Source organism: Gadus macrocephalus, chromosome 13, assembly GCF_031168955.1.
Source record: "Gadus macrocephalus chromosome 13, ASM3116895v1".
Lineage (NCBI taxonomy): Eukaryota > Metazoa > Chordata > Actinopteri > Gadiformes > Gadidae > Gadus > Gadus macrocephalus.
Genome location: NC_082394.1, coordinates 4,732,588 through 4,752,733, shown reverse-complemented (window position 1 = coordinate 4,752,733; position 20,146 = coordinate 4,732,588). Strand labels below are relative to the sequence as shown.

At 51.0% G+C, this 20,146-nt stretch overlaps 1 protein-coding gene across 1 annotated transcript in view; it reads left to right on the top strand.

Annotated features, from left to right (window-relative positions):
- Positions 1 to 15,963, top strand: part of scn8ab (sodium channel, voltage gated, type VIII, alpha subunit b) — a 31,601-nt gene extending 15,638 nt beyond the window's left edge. Inside the window, 17 exon segments of the mRNA XM_060069923.1 lie at positions 909 to 1,041; positions 1,297 to 1,535; positions 3,853 to 4,026; positions 4,589 to 4,945; positions 5,498 to 5,671; positions 6,021 to 6,317; positions 7,857 to 7,875; positions 7,878 to 7,973; positions 8,405 to 8,559; positions 9,557 to 9,730; positions 11,761 to 11,883; positions 12,725 to 13,009; positions 13,092 to 13,145; positions 13,240 to 13,377; positions 13,625 to 13,729; positions 13,905 to 14,175; positions 14,478 to 15,963. Of these exon segments, the coding sequence (XP_059925906.1) occupies positions 909 to 1,041; positions 1,297 to 1,535; positions 3,853 to 4,026; positions 4,589 to 4,945; positions 5,498 to 5,671; positions 6,021 to 6,317; positions 7,857 to 7,875; positions 7,878 to 7,973; positions 8,405 to 8,559; positions 9,557 to 9,730; positions 11,761 to 11,883; positions 12,725 to 13,009; positions 13,092 to 13,145; positions 13,240 to 13,377; positions 13,625 to 13,729; positions 13,905 to 14,175; positions 14,478 to 15,643 (3,960 nt within the window). The 3' untranslated portion in view covers positions 15,644 to 15,963.
- The last annotated feature ends 4,183 nt before the right edge of the window (positions 15,964 to 20,146 follow it).

The window sequence follows — 20,146 nt, the reverse complement described above, 5'->3', positions numbered from 1 at the left end:
GCGGCCATCTCCTCTTAACATGCATGTCAGAGCATGCAGGGGAAGAGTGCTTCGTCATGGAATATGAATCACAGGCAGATTATTGCAGGGTTGTGCTGAACTGTTTTGTAATGTTGTGCCGGATACTGGAGGATAGGAGGGGTGACTGGATGAGTCATGTTATATTTATGTCTTGAATAATTGTGATGCCGTGGTGTACCAGGTACTAAACTGTGTGGTTTACCAGGTGTGGTGTACCAGGTGTTTACCTGTGTGGTGTACCAGGTGTTTACCTGTGTGGTGTACCAGGTGTGCACCTGTTTGGTACCAGGTGGGATTACCTGCCTGGGTTACCAGGTGCTGACCTGTGTGGTGTACCAGGTGTTTACCTGTGTGGTGTACCAGGTGTGCACCTGTTTGGTACCAGGTGGGATTACCTGCCTGGTTTACCAGGTGTTGACCTGTGTGGTGTACCAGGTGTTTACCTGTGTGGTGTGTTCCTTTGTGGTGTACCAGTGTTTTTAGCTATGTGGTGTACCAGGTGTGTTTACCTGTGTGGTGTACCAGGTGTCTACCTTTGTGGTGTACCAGGTGTGTGTGCCTGTGTGGTGTACCAGTGCTTTACCTGCGTGGTGTACCAGGTGTGTTTACCTGTGCTGTGTACCGGACATGTTTACCTGTGTGGTGTACCAGGTGTTTACCTGTGTGGTTTACCAGGTGTGTTGACCAGGTGTGTTTACCTGTCTGCATTACCAGGTGTTTACGGTGTGTTCACACATTGTCTCCTCCATTCTGGAAGGCTTGTGAAGCTTAACGATATGTTAGGATGGTGTGTGTGTGTTTGTTTGTGTGTGTGTGTGTGTGCATGTCTGGGCGGGTGTGTGTGGGGTCATGTGACTGACACGGTGCGTGTGTCTCTCTGGGAACAGACCACAGAGGTGGAGGTGAAGAAGAAGCACTCTGGGTCCCTGATGGTGTCCGTGGACCAGCTCAACTGCTCCTTCAAGGGGAAGGACCGCGCCAACAGCCAGATGAGCGTGGTCACCAACACACTGATGGAGGGTAAGGCCTGGTCCTAGATAGGACTCTACCTAGGACTACCTATGACTATGTACACAAATAATAATGTTGACAATATGAAGACATCAACCGTTTACTGCTTTTTTCTGCTGGGTGGTTTATGAGGGCCTATCTCTAACTCTCTCCCCATCCTCTCTCCCATACTCTCGATCTCTCCCCGTCTCTCTCTCTCTCTCTCTCTCTCTCTCTCTCTCTCTCTCTCTCTCTCTCTCTCTCTCTCTCTCTCCCCGTCTGCAGAGCTGGAGGAGTCTCAGCGGAGTTGTCCACCTTGCTGGTACAAGTTTGCGAACATGTTCCTCATCTGGGAGTGCTTCCCTCTCTGGCTGAAGATCAAGCACATAACGTACCTCATCGTCATGGACCCCTTCGTGGACCTGGCTATCACCATCTGCATTGTGCTCAACACACTCTTCATGGCCATGGAGCACTACCCCATGACCCCTCACTTTGAGGAGGTGCTGTCCGTTGGAAACCTGGTGGGTGGATGAAGACCAGCCCCACTGCATGCTGGGATACGCTTCAGAAACAGATGCTTTCGTTTTTTATTTTTTTCACCAAAAATGGGATTAATTGTGTCCGTGTGAAAGGTGGCCATGCCTGAGCAATCCCAGTTTCCCAGAGCTTAGTTTGATATATATATATATATATATATATTGTGTTTTCTTCTCCTTTTAATTAATTTTCTCTGGACGTACGGTAGCAGGAATAAACCTGGATCTGCGGCCATCTTGGCTAGGTCAGAATTAAGATCCCATGGTTGGTTACGTTTTAATTAATGGGCACGGGGCTGACAGTGAGCAGCCGCTAAATGAATCAATTAATTGATAATTAGGTTTTCTTTAATAAGGTACACATGATACGATGATCTATGTCATACGTCTGAGTCGTACATACAGCGTCCGTTATCCTTGCTTCTAATGAACCCCATGGATCAGACGCTGGGAGCGGGAGAGCGCAGAGGAACAAGGTGTCATGATGGAGGAGGGCAGGCGTCTGAGGAACCCATGAGCAGATGGCAGCCTAATCTATGGAGATGATTGGAAACAATACCCTCCGTACCGCACACACACGCACACTCACCCGGTCGCTCACTCGCTCACTCGCTCACTCCCAGACCTTTTATGGGGCCTCATCAAAAATTCAGTTCCATTTTAATGCAGCCAACCCGCCTTCTTCCTAAACTCTAAAACGCCGACGTCAGTCGGACTCTCTCCCCGTCCATTTTGAACCTTCTCCCTCTCCTCCCTCTCCACCGGCCTCCCCACCCACACACACTCAATGCCTCTCTCTCCGCTCTCCTCTCCCTCCAATCAATGGGCTTGATCGTAAGCCTTGAAAGCGGCCTCTTCCAAGGATCTATTCCGAGCTTCACTTGACCAAATTCAAAGCACTGATTCGGTTCTCCCCCAATCGGCTTTCATCGCATAACACGATTCAGCCGCCAGTGACCGGCAGACAGCAGACGCGCTGTCTGCTGGCTGCTGCCGGGGGGGGGGGGGGGAAAGTGAGGTCATGGGGATTGGCACGCTGTCAGAAGATGAAGAGAAAACAAGGCACCGCTGCAGTTCTGGAGGTTGATGAGTTCAGTGGAGCAGGGGGTGGGCCCCGGTGGATGCAGTGGACCTCCGGGTGGGCACTGGGGGGCTGATGGGGGCAGTGGACCTCCGGGTGGGCACTGGGGGGGCTGGTGGGGGCAGTGGACCTCCGGGTGGGCACTGGGGGGCTGGTGGGGGCAGTGGACCACTGGGTGGGCACTGGGGGGGCTGGTGGGGGCAGTGGACCTCCGGGTGGGCACTGGGGGGGCTGGTGGGGGCAGTGGACCACCGGGTGGGCACTGGGGGGGCTGGTGGGGGCAGTGGACCACTGGGTGGGCACTGGGGGGGCTGGTGGGGGCAGTGGACCACTGGGTGGGCACTGGGGGGGCTGGTGGGGGCAGTGGACCACTGGGTGGGCCTTGGGGGGGCTGGTGGGTGCTGGGAGATGGACAGTTTAGGGTCCTAAGCTACTGTGCTGCTGCTGGGATAGTACAGTACTACTACTTGGACACTACAGTGCTGCGACTTGGACACTACAGTGCTGCGACTGGGACAGTACAGTGCTGCGACTGGGACAGTACAGTGCTGCGACTGGGACAGTACAGTGCTGTTACTGGGACAGCACAGTGCTTTATCTGGGACGCTACAGTGCTACCACTGGGACCCTACTGAGCTGTGACTGGGACAGTACCATGATGCTGCTGGGACAGAACAGTGCTACTGCTCCGGCTGCTCTATGACCTTGCTCTGCCTGGAGAATCACCCAGAGAGAGAGAGAGAGAGGGAGAGCAATCCTTTTTTTATAATCAGCAGCACATCAAACCAAACGCTACGTAGGCAAAACCACAGCTTTCCACTCACTGCTTACGCTCCACTTTTCCCCTCCTGCAGTCGTCCATGCAATCACATAAAAACCTCAGCTGCTTTCGCTTTGTTTTCTGTTCTTTTATTTTTTAGAATTTGTTCCCAATAGCCCAGCAGAATACTGGAAGATCGTTTGCAGATATATGCAGATATTTAATCATTTAGGGCTTTATACCTTCTTTATTTTAAATCAAAGGGATTTTCTAAAATAGTTGTAACTTAAAACAGATGATAAAATGGGGGCAAACTTTAATTAATTAAAATATTGAAGTGGTTAATGCCGCGTGCCCTAACCCTAACCCATTCTGTATCAGTATTCTATGGATGATTATGTAAATATATATATGTAAATATACATCCCCGCAGCCAGCCTGACCTGACCTTTGACCTGCAGGTGTTCACGGGGATCTTCGCGGCGGAGATGTTTGCCAAGCTGGTTGCCATGGATCCCTACTACTACTTTCAGGAGGGCTGGAACATCTTTGACGGCTTCATCGTGACCCTGAGTTTAGTGGAGCTGGGATTGGCTGACGTGGAGGGTCTGTCTGTGCTGCGATCCTTCCGATTGGTGAGTGGTAGAAGGGGGCGGAGCGTCACCTGGTGGTAGATCAGTTGGAACCTCCTGATTGGTGCTCTGAAGGTCTCTTCTCCAGGAGGTCTCTAACGGCTCATTTTGGGAATGCTTTGAATCGCAACCAATTTGAACTTCTTCTGCTTCTCCTCTTTTCTTCTCTTCCTTCTCCTCCTCCTCCTCCTCCTTTCTCCTTCTCCTTCTTGTTCTACTTGTTCTTCTTCTCCTCCTCTTTCTTCTTGTTCTTCTCCTCTTCCTCCTCCTTCTCTTTCCTCTTCTTCTCTTCCTCCTCTTTCTTCTTGTTCCTATCCTACTCTTCCTGCTTCTTCCTCTCCTCCTCCCGCTCCACCTCCTCCTCCTCTTTCTTCTTGTTCTTCTCGTCTTCCTCCTCCTTCTCTTTACTCTTCTTCTCTTCCTCCTCTTTCTTCTTGTTCTTCTCCTACTCCTCTTTCTTCTTCCTCTCCTCCTCCCGCTCTGCCTCCTCCTCCTCCTCCTCCTACTCCTCTTTCTTCTCCTCCTCCGCCTCCTCCTCCTCCTCCTCTTTCTTTGTCTCCTCCAGCTGAGAGTGTTCAAGCTGGCCAAGTCGTGGCCGACCCTCAACATGCTGATCAAGATCATCGGTAACTCGGTGGGCGCCCTGGGGAACCTGACCCTGGTGCTGGCCATCATCGTCTTCATCTTCGCCGTGGTGGGCATGCAGCTCTTCGGCAAGAGCTACAAGGACTGCGTGTGCAAGATCGCCGAGGACTGCGTGCTGCCGCGCTGGCACATGCACGACTTCTTCCACTCCTTCCTCATCGTGTTCCGCGTGCTGTGCGGCGAGTGGATCGAGACCATGTGGGACTGCATGGAGGTGGCGGGCCAGACCATGTGCCTCACCGTCTTCATGATGGTCATGGTCATCGGCAACCTGGTGGTAAGGAGTGCAAAGACACATAGGAGAAGGGCAAAGGAGGAGCAGAGGTCACCTAGACTCTGCATAGCCTCCCCCCTTACCCCCTCCACGCCCCTCTTACGCACTCATTGTATGATGTACAACCTAGCACTTATAAACAGTACTTAGCATTGTGAAGCACTTTTTCCTAGCGATTTTTAGAGTTGTGTTCATAGATTGTAGTTGTATAGTTGTGTTCATAGATGTTCATAGAACCAAGTGCTTGGCACTCGGTTCCATGAACATCCTTACTTTACCGACAGCGATATATTGTCCTTTCTCTTCTCCTGACAAATGTTCTTATTGTAAGTCGCTTTGCATAAAAGCGTCCAAAGGCCCTGAATGAAATGTAATGTAAATGAGAAGAGCGATGGGAATAGATGGCCGGTAGGATGACACCACGAAGAGCTGACTTGTTGTTTATTCCTTATGCTGCTATTAGTTTGGATAGAAGCGCCTCAGGGGTGATCAGTAAGCGGTCGAGTAGGGGTGTGGTGGGGCTGTGTATGACGGCTACTGTGCCTGGTATTCCAGGTGCTGAATCTGTTCCTTGCCCTGCTGCTGAGTTCCTTCAGCGCAGACAACTTGGCCGCCACGGACGACGACGGCGAGCCCAACAACCTGCAGCTGGCCATGGCGCGCATGAAGATCGGCATCGCCTGGTTCAAGGTCCACATGCGCATCCTCATGGCCCACATCCTCAAGAAGGTAACCGTGGAAACCGTTCACCTCCCCAGACCGGCGGTTGATTTTTCCTTCGTTGTGTTCTTCGGTGTCGCTGCAATGGTTTCAACACGACTCGTCCTTGGATTAAACAAAACATTGATTTGATTCCTCACCTGGACTCGGCTTAGCCTCCCCGTCTTATCCTATCTTTGTTGTGTACGGGGAATGGGTTAACCTAGTGATTGTTTGGGCTTGGCACTTGGTTCTTTGAGCATCCTTACTGTACCGACAGCGATATAGTGTTGTTTCTCTTTCTTCTGACCAATGTACTCATTGTAAGTCGCTTTGGATAGAAGCGTTTGCTAATCGCCCCGCAATGTAAACTCCTCAGCCGCTGGAGGACGAGCAGAAGCCCCTGGACGACATGTACGACAAGAAGCTGAACTGCATCGCCAACCACACGGGCGTGGAGATCAACCGCGAGCTGGACTACGCCAAAAACGGCAACGGCACCACCAGTGGCATCGGCAGCAGCGTGGGCAAGTACATGATCGACGAGGACTACATGTCCTTCATCCACAACCCCAACCTCACCGTGTGCGTGCCCATCGCCGTGGGCGAGTCGGACTTCGAGAACCTCAACACGGAGGACTTCAGCAGCGAGTCGGACGTGGAGAACAGCAAAGACGTGAGTAGAGAACCGGTGTGGCCCTGGTGTGGCCCATGGCTGTTTCTTCCTCTTTAGTTGATCAACCGGCGTATCGGTTTCCCCTCACGTTGTAGGAGGATGTCGGGCAAAAGGCGTTGCTTCGCAGCGTATTATAATAATCGCTGTATCGTTTCCAGCTGCACAAATGTTAGCGAAGTTGATGTTTAGTATTCTAAGGAGGGCTTATGACTATTGTGCGTAAGTCGCTGGGAAGAGATGGAGTTTTAGGGTGGGTGTCGTTGGGGGACGTCTGGAACCTTCTGCTCAGTCTGTGTGGACGGAGGGAGGGGGCGGGCTGAGGACTGACCAGAGACAGAGGGGAGGGAGGCAGAGGACTGACCAGAGACAGACAGGGGGGGGAGCTAGACGGGCTCAGCACCCCTACTCTCTCAGGAGTCGATCCCCTCCAACGCTCTCCTGCTGGTCCTCACCGTCTGAGATGTTTGATACACGCTGGGTGGGGGGGTGACCTTGGCCTGGTTAGCAGAGGTAAGCGGGTCCAGACGGAGAGAAGCAGCCTCCCCCCTTTACCTGCAGTGTCTCTCCAGGCTCTTCTCTTCACCCCCACGTCCCCGCCCACCAACACCGCCATTGGAGGAGGGTAGAGGCGCTGTCAGCCAATCATAGAGAGAGAGGGGGGGGCTTCAGTGCTGTGGTATCCCAGACAGAAGGAGGGAGAGGGGGAAGAGGAGGAGGGAGCGAGGGAGGCATGGAGGGGAGGAGGGGAGAGAGAGAGGTAAGCTTCAGTGCTGTGGTAGCCCAGACAGAAGGAGGGAGGGAGGGAAGAGAGGGAGGGAGGGGGGGGGGGGGGGGGGAGGGAAAAGAGGGAGGGAGGGAGAAGGAACGAGAGGTAGAGACACACAGTAAGAGAGAGAACTGGGGAGTAGGCGAGACAGCGAGAGAGCGAATGCGGCCGCTGGCTGCCTGCTCAGGATTCTAAAGTGCACCATCATTCTCTGGTCGTGCAGTGGAATGGCTCACTGCATCTGGGACTGCGTGTGTGCCAGAGTGTGTTTCTTCAACACCAGGCCTGCGTACAGCGCGGCTCCACCGATCCACCTTGACTCATTGTCCGGTGCGGTGATGATGATGTCTCAGTGCTGAATCTATGCAGGAGGAGGCCGGCCCTGCTGCAAACACAACCCTTTCACTTAGACTGCCGTCTCCTCAGAATCTCCCACGTTGTCCGGAGCGCACACTGAAGTGTTTGAAGGGGCTCTTTGAATATCGGGGCGTGTTGTGTGACGATGACACCGTCACCTTCCTCGCTGGTGCAGCGTTCGCACTCCGGGGTTCCTGACGTCGACGGGGACGTCTGTGACTCCCAAGGTCACCCCAGTGGGGGAATGATTCAGTGGAATAGAGGGGCCTTAAACGACGGGGTACCCCCAGGATAGAGGAGGAGGGGGAGAGCACCCCCCCCCCCCAGCTCCGGGTTGGGGATCCCTTAACCCTGACCCCCCCTGTGTCCTCTGGTCCGGGGATCACCTAACCCTGACCCCTTGCTCCTGTCCCCAGCTGGACGACACCAGCTCGTCGGAGGCAGCACCATCGACATCAAGCCCGACCTGGAGGAGGTGGCGCAGGTGGAGGTGGTGGAGGAGTACCTGGACCCGGACGCCTGCTGGACCGACGGTAGGGGGCCCCCCCGTCTCCCCCATAGTGTCTCCCCATAATGTCTCCCCATGTTTTCTCCCCATGTTTTCTCTCCCCCATAGTGTCTCCCCAGTAGTGTCTCACCCGTAGGGTGTCCCCATAGTGTGTCCCCAATAGTGTCTCACCCATAATGTTCCCCCCATATTGTCTCCCCCATACTGTCTCCCCCTTATCGTCTCCCCCATATTGTCTCCCCTACATTGTCTCCTCCATAGCGTCTCCCCATAGTTTCTCCCCATAGTGTCTCCCATATTGTCTCCCATATTGTCTCCCCCAAATTGTCTAACAAAAGTGTCCTAACAACATCTCAGGGCCCTGCTGTCCGCAGTGCGGCCAGAACAGACCAGTCTGTAAATACCGCTGGGACCAGTAAGGCTCATCGTACCTTGTTCTGTTTCCCTGACAACCAGAATGCATCGCCAAGTACAAGTGCTGCGACGTGCCCATCACCCACGGCTGGGGCAAACACTGGTGGTTCCTGAGGAAGACCTGCTACCTGATCGTGGAGCACAACTGGTTCGAGACCCTCATCATCTTCATGATCCTGCTCAGTAGTGGAGCTCTGGTAAGACCCCGACCGGGGGTCCGAGACCTCTTCTGGCCCCTGTCCCCATTGACCCCGTTTCAGCTGCTTCCAGTCGCTACACACTTAGGGTTTAGTAGTAGTTTGGGACTAGTAGTAGTTTGTTCGTGGCTCTGAAACCTCAGGAAGTCAGTCCTTCTTACAGGACGTCTAGGAGGCCTTCTAAACAAACAGTTTGCCCAAATGAATCGTCAAATATCTACAGCATGTTTCAGCAATCTCCTACGACCCCATATGCAAAACAGGGGCCCCCGATTGGGTCCTGACCCCAAGGTTGGGAACCATGGCATCCCAGGGCAGTGGACCCACATACGCACACCCACACACGCACACACACACACACACACACAAAAACACACGAACACACACAGACGGACAGACACACAGACACACAGACAGACAGAAAGACAAACGCACAAAAACACACACGTACACAAAAAAACACAGCAATAGGGGGAATGTGTCATCAAAGGCCAGGAAGTAGCTGCTCTGCGTTTTCCTCGTGCGTGACGTGGCGTGATGCCGCCGCTAATGGACATCAGAGTGCTGTTGGCCCCGCCCCCCCCCCCCCCCCCCCCCCCCCCCCTCCCCAATGAGGAACTCGCTGAGGTCTGCATCTCTGTGGAGGACGCCAGCCAGATAGTGATCTGAACCACTTATGTGTGGAGGGGTGAACACGGGCTGCAGGAGGTCGATGGGCTGAGTGGTCAGGACTGTAGGGGGGGAGGAGCAGCCATCGACCCCCCCCCACCCCCACCCCCCGCCATCAAACAGAAGAACGTTCCATTTAGCCGCTCCCCAAGACACGCCCATGTCTTGTTTCACCTGAAACCCAGGAATTCAGCTCCAAATTAATCAGCCCGCCTGTGTGTGTGTGTGTGTGTGTGTGCGTGTGCGTGTGTGTGCGGGTGCATGTGTGTATCTGTTTGGTTGTGTGTCTACGTGCGTGTGTGTGTGTGGGTGTGTCTCTCTCCCCCAGGCCTTCGAGGACGTGTACATCGAGCAGAGGAAGACCATCAAGATCATCCTGGAGTACGCCGACCGCGTCTTCACCTACATCTTCATCCTGGAGATGCTGCTCAAGTGGGTGGCCTACGGCTTCGTCAAGTACTTCACCAACGCATGGTGCTGGCTGGACTTCTTCATCGTGGACGTGAGTCTCCCACCCCCACACCGACGTGTGGACGTTTTAAATCTTTATTTCAGTATTCGTCTGATTTCATGCCGTGTTTACATCATATTCTGGTGGGTCTACAGTATCGATGCATAAAAATGGAATTGAACTGTGATTGCGTGATACTGTTTGACTGTTAACGACTGACCCACAGACGCACCAAAACATTGCGTCACTAAAGTCGTACATGCGATCTCCCGATCTCCTGCTCCACGTTCCGGACCTCCTTAGACGATGTGCTGAAGGCTGCTTCCAGGAGGAGGCTCTCTGACACGTCCGCCTATCAGGGATCCGCTCTCGGGAGAACAACGGCTCTCTTTACCGCTCTGCTGTTCAACACGTTAAAGTCAAACGGTTCCTTGGTCCGTTTCCGGCCGGGAGTTGGAATGCAGAGGAGTCGTTTACATCTGAACGTTCAATAATGTCTAAAATCAGATATCCTGTATGTAATACATTAGATAGTGCCGACCAATCAATCAGGTATTGATTCGATTGATCTCTCTGATGTTCTCCAAGTGGAACGTAGAACACGTCACCAGTGACTGTTCGCCCCTGTTTTGATCTTATTTAATATCTGATGACTCGCTTCGTGGACCGACGTGCTTCCTGACGTTCTGTAGGTTCACGACCTCATTTCGGGGTAACTTCTCCGCGAGCCAGTGAGCATCCAGCTGGTCCGTGCCTGCGATGCTGAGCGACGTCCTGGTAGGACACCCATAGGGTGCAGGGATCAGGGAGATCTACTGAAGTGTGCGCTGCCTAACCACCCCTTGTCTCCCTCCCGGGTAGGGTCCCGGCGGTCTGGCTTCCACCGGGACACGTCCCCCCCCCGTTGGACTTTATGACATTCCCACAGTGATCCCGGTGACTCCGGGAACGACCGGAACGGGTTGTTGATGTCCGCTGGAACACGAGCGCCCCACCACTGACCTGTCCTCTCTCTCACACAGCAGGTGTCTCACAAAGTGTATGTCTCTCGCTCTAAGGTAGAGAGAGGCTGCTGCTGCTGCTGCTGCGAGAGAGAGAGAGAGAGAGAGAGAGAGAGGGAGAGAGGGGGCACTGAGAGGGCCCGTGTGGGAGGTCCAGGGTAAGGTCGATGTGTTGTGTGACGGCTCTTCCTTCGCAGGTCCTCCTCCTCTCCTCCTCCTCCTCTCCTCCTAACCCCCCCCCCCCCCCCGCCCTCCCCTCCCCAGAGAGTAGTCCCCCCAGCCCCCCCCCCCCCCTCTCTCCCTGTGTAACTCAAGCTGCTCTCTTGGTGTGTGAACCAGCGTGTGGTTTCCTTTCCGTGTGTCTCGTGGTAATCTCCTGTGCCGCGGTGACTTCTTTGTTGTTGTGCGATGGTTTTTCTCCTCCTCCTCTCCCATCGTCTCCATCTTCTCTCCCTCCCACCGTTTTTCCACCACAAGTTTCTTTCCAGGAGTGCTGACAGCTTGTCGTAAGCTGCTCAGCGGGCTTCACCCCCCCCCCCCCCGTTTGCCAAACTAAGAGCAAACTCAGTTAATCGCAAACTAAAACACATATCCAGAAAAAAACTTGGGGGAGTGTCGTGGCTATCTCTCGTAACGTTCTAGCTCACCTCCGTTCTCCGTTCTAACCTCCTTCTTTCTACCTAACTATCTAATCCTATCAGCCTAGTCTCTGTTGTTATCGTCCCCTTCTTAAGTACCGTCTCTCTCTGGGCACCCCTTTATCGTCTGCTTTCTTCTGCCCTACCCCCTCCCCGACTCTCTTTCTATCCCCCTTTCCTTCTCTCTCTTTCCCTCTTTCCTTGACTCTCTCTCTCTTGATCTCTCTCTCTCTCTTTCTCTCCCACTTTCCTTCTCTCTCTTTTTTTATCTCGATCTCTCCCTCTTTTATTTTTTCCTTCCTTTACTCCCTCCTCTCCCTCTTTCCTTTACTCTCTCTCTCTCTCTCTCTGTCTCTCTCTCTCTCTCTCTCTCTCTCTCTCTCTCTCTCTCTCTCTCTCTCTCTCTCTCTCTCTCTCTCTCTCTCTCTCTCTCTCCCTATAGGTGTCCATTGTGAGCTTGATAGCGAATGCGTTGGGCTACTCCGATCTGGGACCAATCAAATCGCTCAGGACTCTGAGAGCTCTGAGGCCCCTGAGGGCCCTCTCACGTTTCGAGGGGATGAGGGTAAGCCAGGGCCCGTAGGTAGGACTGGCCCCAGGTCAGCAGTAGAGTCACCATGCTGGAGGTTACAACTGAAACTCAAGGGGAACTTATCAATCTCAGCGCTTGACCAGAGCGCGGGGAACAATTGAACACATAGATGACCTCGACATATCTGTAGTCAATGCTGATCCATGTTGTTTTCAATAATTGTGTAATTCAAATCACATCCTATAATTGATCGTCCTGAAATATTCTCCCAAAAAAATGCTCTCTTTGTTTGCGAGACCATCGACACTCCCAACCCGTTCCACTCACCCTGAACGGTTGATTGAGCTCAGAACTCAATCACACTCACTGCGACTTTAAAGTTGTGATGTTGAACTTCTATCGATGCTAAAGGTCTCTTGGTAGCCCCCTTATCGTTGCTATTAGGGGAGTTTGTGGTGAACAAACTTGCCTCAGGCGGCTCATTTCTTACCCGGTGCACACAGACTTTATAGGAAAAACAGTTTTGGTAACAATTTGGTTGAGCCCCCACATGCGTGCCCCTAATATTCGGTACAATGGAAACATGGAACCCAAATAGACTATCTACGTTTATCTTATCATATTCCTCCTCACACTAGTTCCGCAATCTTTTTTTTTTTTTTTGTAAAAATATATTTATTACGTTTTCAAATACAACAACACACAGACATAATCAAAAATGCACACACAAAACAAATAATAAAAAAAAACAAAGGACATATTCTGCATTCTTAAACGTTGCACCCGGTGCAAGGGTTCCTGCATGTGGACGAGATGCTTCTGTGGCCCCTTGGAGACTGCGGAGACAGTAGCGCCCCCCCCCTGTGCTCCCCAGGTGGTGGTGAACGCGCTGGTGGGCGCCATCCCCTCCATCATGAACGTGCTGCTGGTGTGCCTCATCTTCTGGCTGATCTTCAGCATCATGGGCGTCAACCTGTTTGCGGGGAAGTACTACTTCTGCTACAACGAGACGGCGGAGGCTATGTTCCTGCCCCACGAGGTCAACAACAAGACCGAGTGCTTGGCCTTCATCAACGCCAACTACACCAACGTGCGCTGGAAAAACGTCAAGATCAACTTCGACAACGTGGGGGCCGGCTACCTCGCCCTGCTGCAAGTGGTGAGCGGCGGCTCGCCCCGTTCTCCGGGTGTGCGACTGCCGCTGAGCAGAGGTCTCACGCTTTGTGTCTTCTCCCTCACAGGCCACCTTCAAAGGCTGGATGGACATCATGTACGCAGCGATAGACTCCAGAAAGGTAGGGGTGGCCAGAGAGGCTCAGGTCTCGTTGGCTAATGAGTACTAGAACATGGCTGTTTGGATGGTCTGTTTGATTTGGGGGTGCTTTACAGGTGGAGGACCAGCCCATCTACGAAGACAACCTGTATATGTACGTCTACTTTGTGGTCTTCATCATCTTCGGATCCTTCTTCACCCTCAACCTCTTCATCGGTGTCATCATCGACAACTTCAATCAACAGAAGAAAAAGATAAGCTGATTTTCTCGTTGATTATGCAGACTGTAATGATGGCTGTCAAATGTATGACTGGGACATTATTATGTTTAACCAGAAACTGATCTCTCTCTTGGATGCTGAACTAGGTGGTTTGTATAATGGGACTTCTCCTGCCTGCTCAGTTCCAGCCTTTTAGAAACGACCAGAACCTTCACTACACGGTGACACTGGTGGTTTCTCTGAGGTCAGATTGTAACCATTTCTCTCTTGCCTCCGATACTTTGGAGGTCAGGATATCTTCATGACAGAGGAGCAGAAGAAATACTACAATGCCATGAAGAAGTTAGGATCCAAGAAACCGCAGAAACCGATACCCAGGCCACTGGTAAGGACTGGAGTCATCTGTCCTCCATTTTGAATATCGCCACGGCAAATTACCTTCGACCTTGACGGCGGCATATAAGCATGTGAAGATGACTATGGTGCTTCTGACAGAGCTTGTCTATCCAGCCTCTTAGCCCTGCCTCACACTTCCCCTCTCCCTCTCCCTCTCTCTACAGAACGCTTTCCAGGGCATGGTGTTTGACTTCGTGACGCAACAGGTCTTTGACATCTCCATCATGATCCTCATCTGCCTCAACATGGTCACCATGATGGTGGAGACGGACGACCAGACGGACGAGACGGAGCACATCCTCTACTGGGTCAACTTCGTGTTCATTGTGGCCTTCACCACCGAGTTCGTCCTCAAGCTGTTCGCGCTGAGGCACTACTACTTCACCATCGGCTGGAACGTGTTCGACGTGGTGGTCGTCATCCTCTCCGTCGTGGGTAAGCCTTCGATTGTTGGTTTCTCCTCTCGTGGAGGTCGTCACGATGACAGCAGAGACCTGTGTTTGGTGAGGTGTGAGAGGTTGTCCTGCACTGCCTGAGAGTGCAGAAAAAAACAATCCTGCTCTTGCAGGTGGGGAGAGCATGTTTGTTGCGGGTTTGATGTATTTTGAGAGCGAGGAGTCCCTGGTGGGCTCAGCCGTTTGAGGTCTCTAGTGGCTCTCTCGCTTAGACCACCGTAAGTCATTACCACACTCTTCTTTTCAGTCAGACTGATCATGTGTTCTCTGCTTCCACTTCAGGGATGTTTCTGGCGGAGTTGATCGAGAAGTACTTTGTCTCGCCGACCCTGTTCAGGGTGATCCGACTGGCCCGTATCGGCAGAATCCTCCGCCTCATCAAAGGAGCCAAGGGCATCAGGACTCTGTTGTTTGCCCTGATGATGTCCCTGCCCGCCCTGTTCAACATCGGCCTCCTGCTCTTCCTGGTCATGTTCATCTTCTCCATCTTCGGCATGTCTAACTTTGGCTACGTGAAACACGGGGCCGGAATCGACGACATGTACAACTTTGAGACCTTCGGCAACAGCATGATCTGCTTGTTCATGATCACCACCTCGGCGGGCTGGGACGGCCTGCTGCTGCCCATCCTCAACTACCCCCCGGACTGCGACCCCACCCTGGAGAACGCCGGCACCCCGGCCACGGGCGACTGCGGAAACCCCTCGGTGGGCATCTTCTTCTTCGTCATGTACATCATCATCTCCTTCCTCATCGTGGTCAACATGTACATCGCCATCATCCTGGAGAACTTCAGCGTGGCCACCGAGGAGAGCGCCGACCCGCTCAGCGAGGACGACTTCGAGACCTTCTACGAGATCTGGGAGAAGTTCGACCCGGACGCCTCGCAGTTCATCACCTACTCCAAGCTGTCCGACTTCGCGGACTCCCTGGACCAACCGCTGCGCGTGTCCAAGCCCAACACCATCGAGCTGATCGCCATGGACATGCCCATGGTGAGCGGCGACCGCATCCACTGCCTGGACATCCTGTTTGCCTTCACCAAGCGCGTGCTGGGCGACAGCGGCGAGCTGGACATGCTGCGGCAGCAGATGGAGGAGCGCTTTGTGGCGGCCAACCCGTCCAAGGTGTCCTACGAGCCCATCACCACCACCCTGAGGCGCAAGCAGGAGGACGTGTCGGCCAAGATCATCCAGAGGGCCTACCGCTCCTACCTGGCGCGGCGCGGCTTTGTGTGCAAGCGGAAGCAGGCCAACAATAAGGTGGAGAACGGCGGGACCAATCAGGATCATGAAAAGAAGGAGGGCACGCCCTCCACAGGCTCGCTGCCCTCCTATGACAGTGTAACCAAACCTGACAAGGAGAAGCAGGACGACAACCAGGAGGGCCGGGGAGGACGGAAAGAGAAGGGAAGGAACCAGAAAGACGTCAGGGAATCTAAATGTTAGAGCTTTGGAGTAATAATCCCAACAATAACAATAATAATTATAATAATGTAACTTCAAGCAAAGCGAGAGGAAACCATCTAACCCACACAGATGTACAGATTATTTCATTTGCAAGTAAGAAAAAGAAAATTATTCAATAATTTTGTTTACAGACTTCATTCTTGTATCGACGCAGAGAGAGCCCGCCTGATCGGGCGCAGCTTAAAGACACTTGAACTCAAGGCCGCCCAGACATAATCAGCGTACCGTGCCACGGCGTTGCATCTGCACTACTGATCAAAAAACAATAAGGGAATGAAAAAAAAAAAAAAAAGACTAAACACTGAAGAGATGTGCTGGAAGGGGCAGACGCTCAGACCAGCTCCACTGGGAGAGAGACTAGTAACTTCTGCTAGAGCACGAAGGAGAGGAACTCACTGGGGAACCGAGATGTGGATGCAAGCAAACGGATTTCCGTTGGGGGAAACTAGTCTTGGGGGTGCGGGGTCGGAGTGCGGGGAGGGGGGGGGGAGGGGGCGGGGGGGCGGGGGGGTTGTAACGGAGGATTGTCTTCATAGAGCGAGTCAAGAGGAAGGAGCGGGGGACGAGAGACATAAAGACCCAGAGAACGAGGGTTTTCCTTGGTTTGTTAATGCTGATTATCCTTGTATCTCCACTTCATTTGAGAGGCAAAAAAAATGCAAAGAGGTAAAAAAAAAGAAAAAAAAAAGAACAATAGTCAATATTTTAAAGCGTGTCACTTAACTTCTCGACTCATTTTATCTTTGTTACCCACATCAAATGCTTTTTCTACATGGGCTTCACACCGATTGGTTAAGGGTCTGTTTATTAAGGAGTCACTTCGGGCCAAGGGCTTACATTTACTCAGAAAGATTTCCAAACAAATACATAAATAATTGTGCTTGTTCAATGCATAGAAATGACTTGCATGATGGCATGTTTTGATCAGAAATCTTGCATGAATAATCATAGTCCACAAAACACTAATACTCAGACCACGGCGGAGGCTGGCGCTGCCTCCAGGCATTGTCGGAAATTGAACGTTAGATCAAATCATTTGTTTGACAAGGAGACGCGATACGGGGGTTGATAATCTAACATGGAATCCTATTTTTTCTCTCTTAAAAACAACACTTTTAAAATGGAAGATATTATAACTGTTGCCTACGTAGACAAGGATGAGGGCGCTGTCGGCGGGGAGGGTGAGGGCCGCAGAGAGCAGACAGTGTGTCTGCCACTCTGGAGACGGTCAGTGTGGTGGTGATGGAGATAATGGATGACTGTGTGTATTATGGGATTGTACTGTTGGGGAAAAAAAAAAAATACTGTAAGAATATAGAAGCTTATATTTATAATTTGTATGCAGCATTCTCACCTCTGTAATGTATCATACCATCTGCCTTTGTTTTGTGTGAGGGGCGTTTTAAGAGTGTCTTAGGCAATCAGTGATCAGGAGGGAATTTCAGAAGGTGTGTCAACTTAATTTTTCCCGGTCTGCTTCTCTGGAAGTGGCGGAGCGTTCTGGAAGGGCGTGGAAGGGGGTTGTTGTGATGAGTTCAACTATTATTGTTCCGTTTTGAAAATGGATTTGGCTCATTTGCACATGTTTTTGTCTCCCTTGGCGTCTGTCGGTCTAGTAATGTATCTTTCCGTGGCTGATCCTGATTTAACACATGTTTGAGCCACATTCAGGACGAGGGGGAGGGCGACGGTCTTGTTTGGTGGGTGTCTGTCAGCTACTGGCATGTTGGAGAGAGCGAGAGAGAGAGCGAGCGAGCGAGTGAGAAAGAGAGAGAGAGTAATATTCTGAATGGATGGAAGATATTGTGTGGAGAAGCCAAAGAGACCTGCCTTGCCGGTGGGATTGGGTCGTATGCCCTGCCCAGTCTCTTTTATCCCTGTCATTACTCGACAGAGAGACCCTAGAAATGTATGCAATGCTTGAAAAATTCACCCCTTTTTCTCAGGAGATATTATAGATGCATTATCATGAGCTCTGCAACTAAATGCAAGTGAATGTGACGAGAGTATTTATGAAAACATGTTTTACTCTTTTTGTGTTATATGCCACGCTGAGGGACAATGATGGTGGCTGGGGCCCTGTAAGGGCCCCCGCCAAGCCAGGGGCCACTCGAAGCTTCCTGCTTGTGATGCTTAGAACTATAAGGCTAGACGCATCTGGGTCACATGGAACATTTTGCTGGCCGGTAAGCGGCGTGTTTGTATCGGTAGCAGATTACATTTGTGGTAATGTCACCATGGACTGTCACCTGGTCTCAATAAATTACGGTTTAAAAACAATACAATTGCTCACCCCGATAATAATCACGGATTTAGAACACACTGTGAGGAGATGGGAGGAGACTGGTGGGCGTAGGTACGAGCAGCAGCACACTGATTCTTTGTTTGGAGGCTCAGAGGACATGCCCCGGAGTAGCGTTGACCCCCCGTGGTCTCCAGCCTCTCATTCGCCATGTTTCTTCATATTGCTATACTGCATAATAAATACCAAATAACCAACAGAGCAATGGATGCATTGTTATGGTACTGTGAGCCGAAGCACCACACCAGAGCTTTTTGCACTTCCTGTTGTGCGGTGATGTCACTTCCTGTTTATGAAAAACATTACCCTGGTCCCGTTCGGGTTCTGTGGTGTCCAGTTGCTGCATGAGATGACATCAGTGTGGGCGTCAACTTGAACCAAATAAAACTGAATGATACGCATAAATGCTACTGCCGTCCGTTTTCTCAAGACCTCCGTGGACAACAGATATTACAAAAAACTAACGAAATAAATACGAATATACACAGCTATACATCCATTTGGGGAAAAATGTACAGTCCAGGCTATGTTGTATACGGCACAAACTTCAGAAATTAAGAATGGATTTTTAAAGTCTATAAATAATGTAATATACCATTTTATTTTAACGGCATGCGTAGTTTTTTGTGAATACAGAATTACTTAAAAACTACAGCTATTAATCTAATACTAAATATTAATAACCGTAAATAGAATGGCTGTCAGCTGACACATTTGTTAGATGGAGTAGATTTTTTTGAGTCACTTTTCACATTAAAGAGGGAAGTAGGATAAAATAATCTATACAAAGAGATAAATGGTATTTAAATCGATATAATTCACGCAAAAACAGAAGTATGTACATATGTGTGTACTGTATGTATGTACGTACATGTGTGTACTGTATGCACCACATGTGTGTACTGTATGTATGTATGTACATATGTGTGTACTTTATGTATGTATACATTAGAGCAAAGTCCCCCTAAACGAACTCTCCCTTCTGCTTATTGTACTGAGGATGAAACATCGCAGAATGTAATTGACCACCTTTCCCTCTTCGGGCGATATGTCCAAAGAACCACCAATGTCTCTGGTCTGGGTGCAGGTGTTCGATGCCTGGTGTTGAGCTGACTGTTTGGCCTGCTTGGGCAGAGGATTGCACTACCAGCACCCTTTTGTGGATGGGTGAAGATGTCTTTTCCATTTTCTCCTCAACTTCACTCAAGCACGTGCACGCTCAAAAACACACACACCAAATCAACTAGACGTTTCACTCACAGAGGCACACACCCAGATAGACGCACACGTACACACACACACACACACACACACACACACACACACACACACACACACACACAAAGACAAGCTGTACAATAATCTAGTGTCTGCTGATTAGTGCGATACCAACCACCGCTCACTCTGTGTGACCAACTCAGTCATTTCAGCTGTTTCCCTTGTACGTCCGTCTGCCAACCAGTTGATCTTTGTTTTGCTGTCATTGTCAGTATGATATATATGTAGATATATATTAATGGTTTAAGGGTTAGCTGTCCTAACTGTCTGTGTCTTTGTTTCTGGTGCAATACTTCTAACGGCACGTGCCTTTTTAGCTTCTTATTTAGTCACTAAAAATCTGAACTGAGAATATCTCAGAGACCCATGGAAGAGCGTTAAAGTGGGCCACAGAAACATCGCACTGAGTGAACCATGGGAGCGGTCTAATGCTAGAAACTCCACCACTCACACTAGACTGACTAACACCCTGTAGTCTCATGTAGTAAAGTGCTCTCTCTCTCTTTGTGTTCCGTATACTGGGGGTTTTACCAGTAAGAGGACAGCTTGCCTTTTGGTTTACACCTGTGTTCATTTCTGGTGTTGATTTACCTATCGGTTCATGTAGCCTTTCTTTCGTAGCATGACTGAGGTAAATTGATTTTTGTCTCTTTATTGATTGATTTGTTGAAAACAGGCTAACACAGCTGTTTGACTGTCGACATGTGTTGCCACTAACGTAGAGAGAGGATGGTGTGTTGCACAGCCATATTGGGATTCATTGAGAAATAGAGAAAGATTGTCTTTATTTGAGCACGAAACTACTTCCAAACAATAAAGCAGCCTTCCAGTTACGTGTCAGAGTGCTGTCGTTTTTGTGGCGTAAAATGAACAGTGTTGACAAGACCAGCATTTCATCAGGC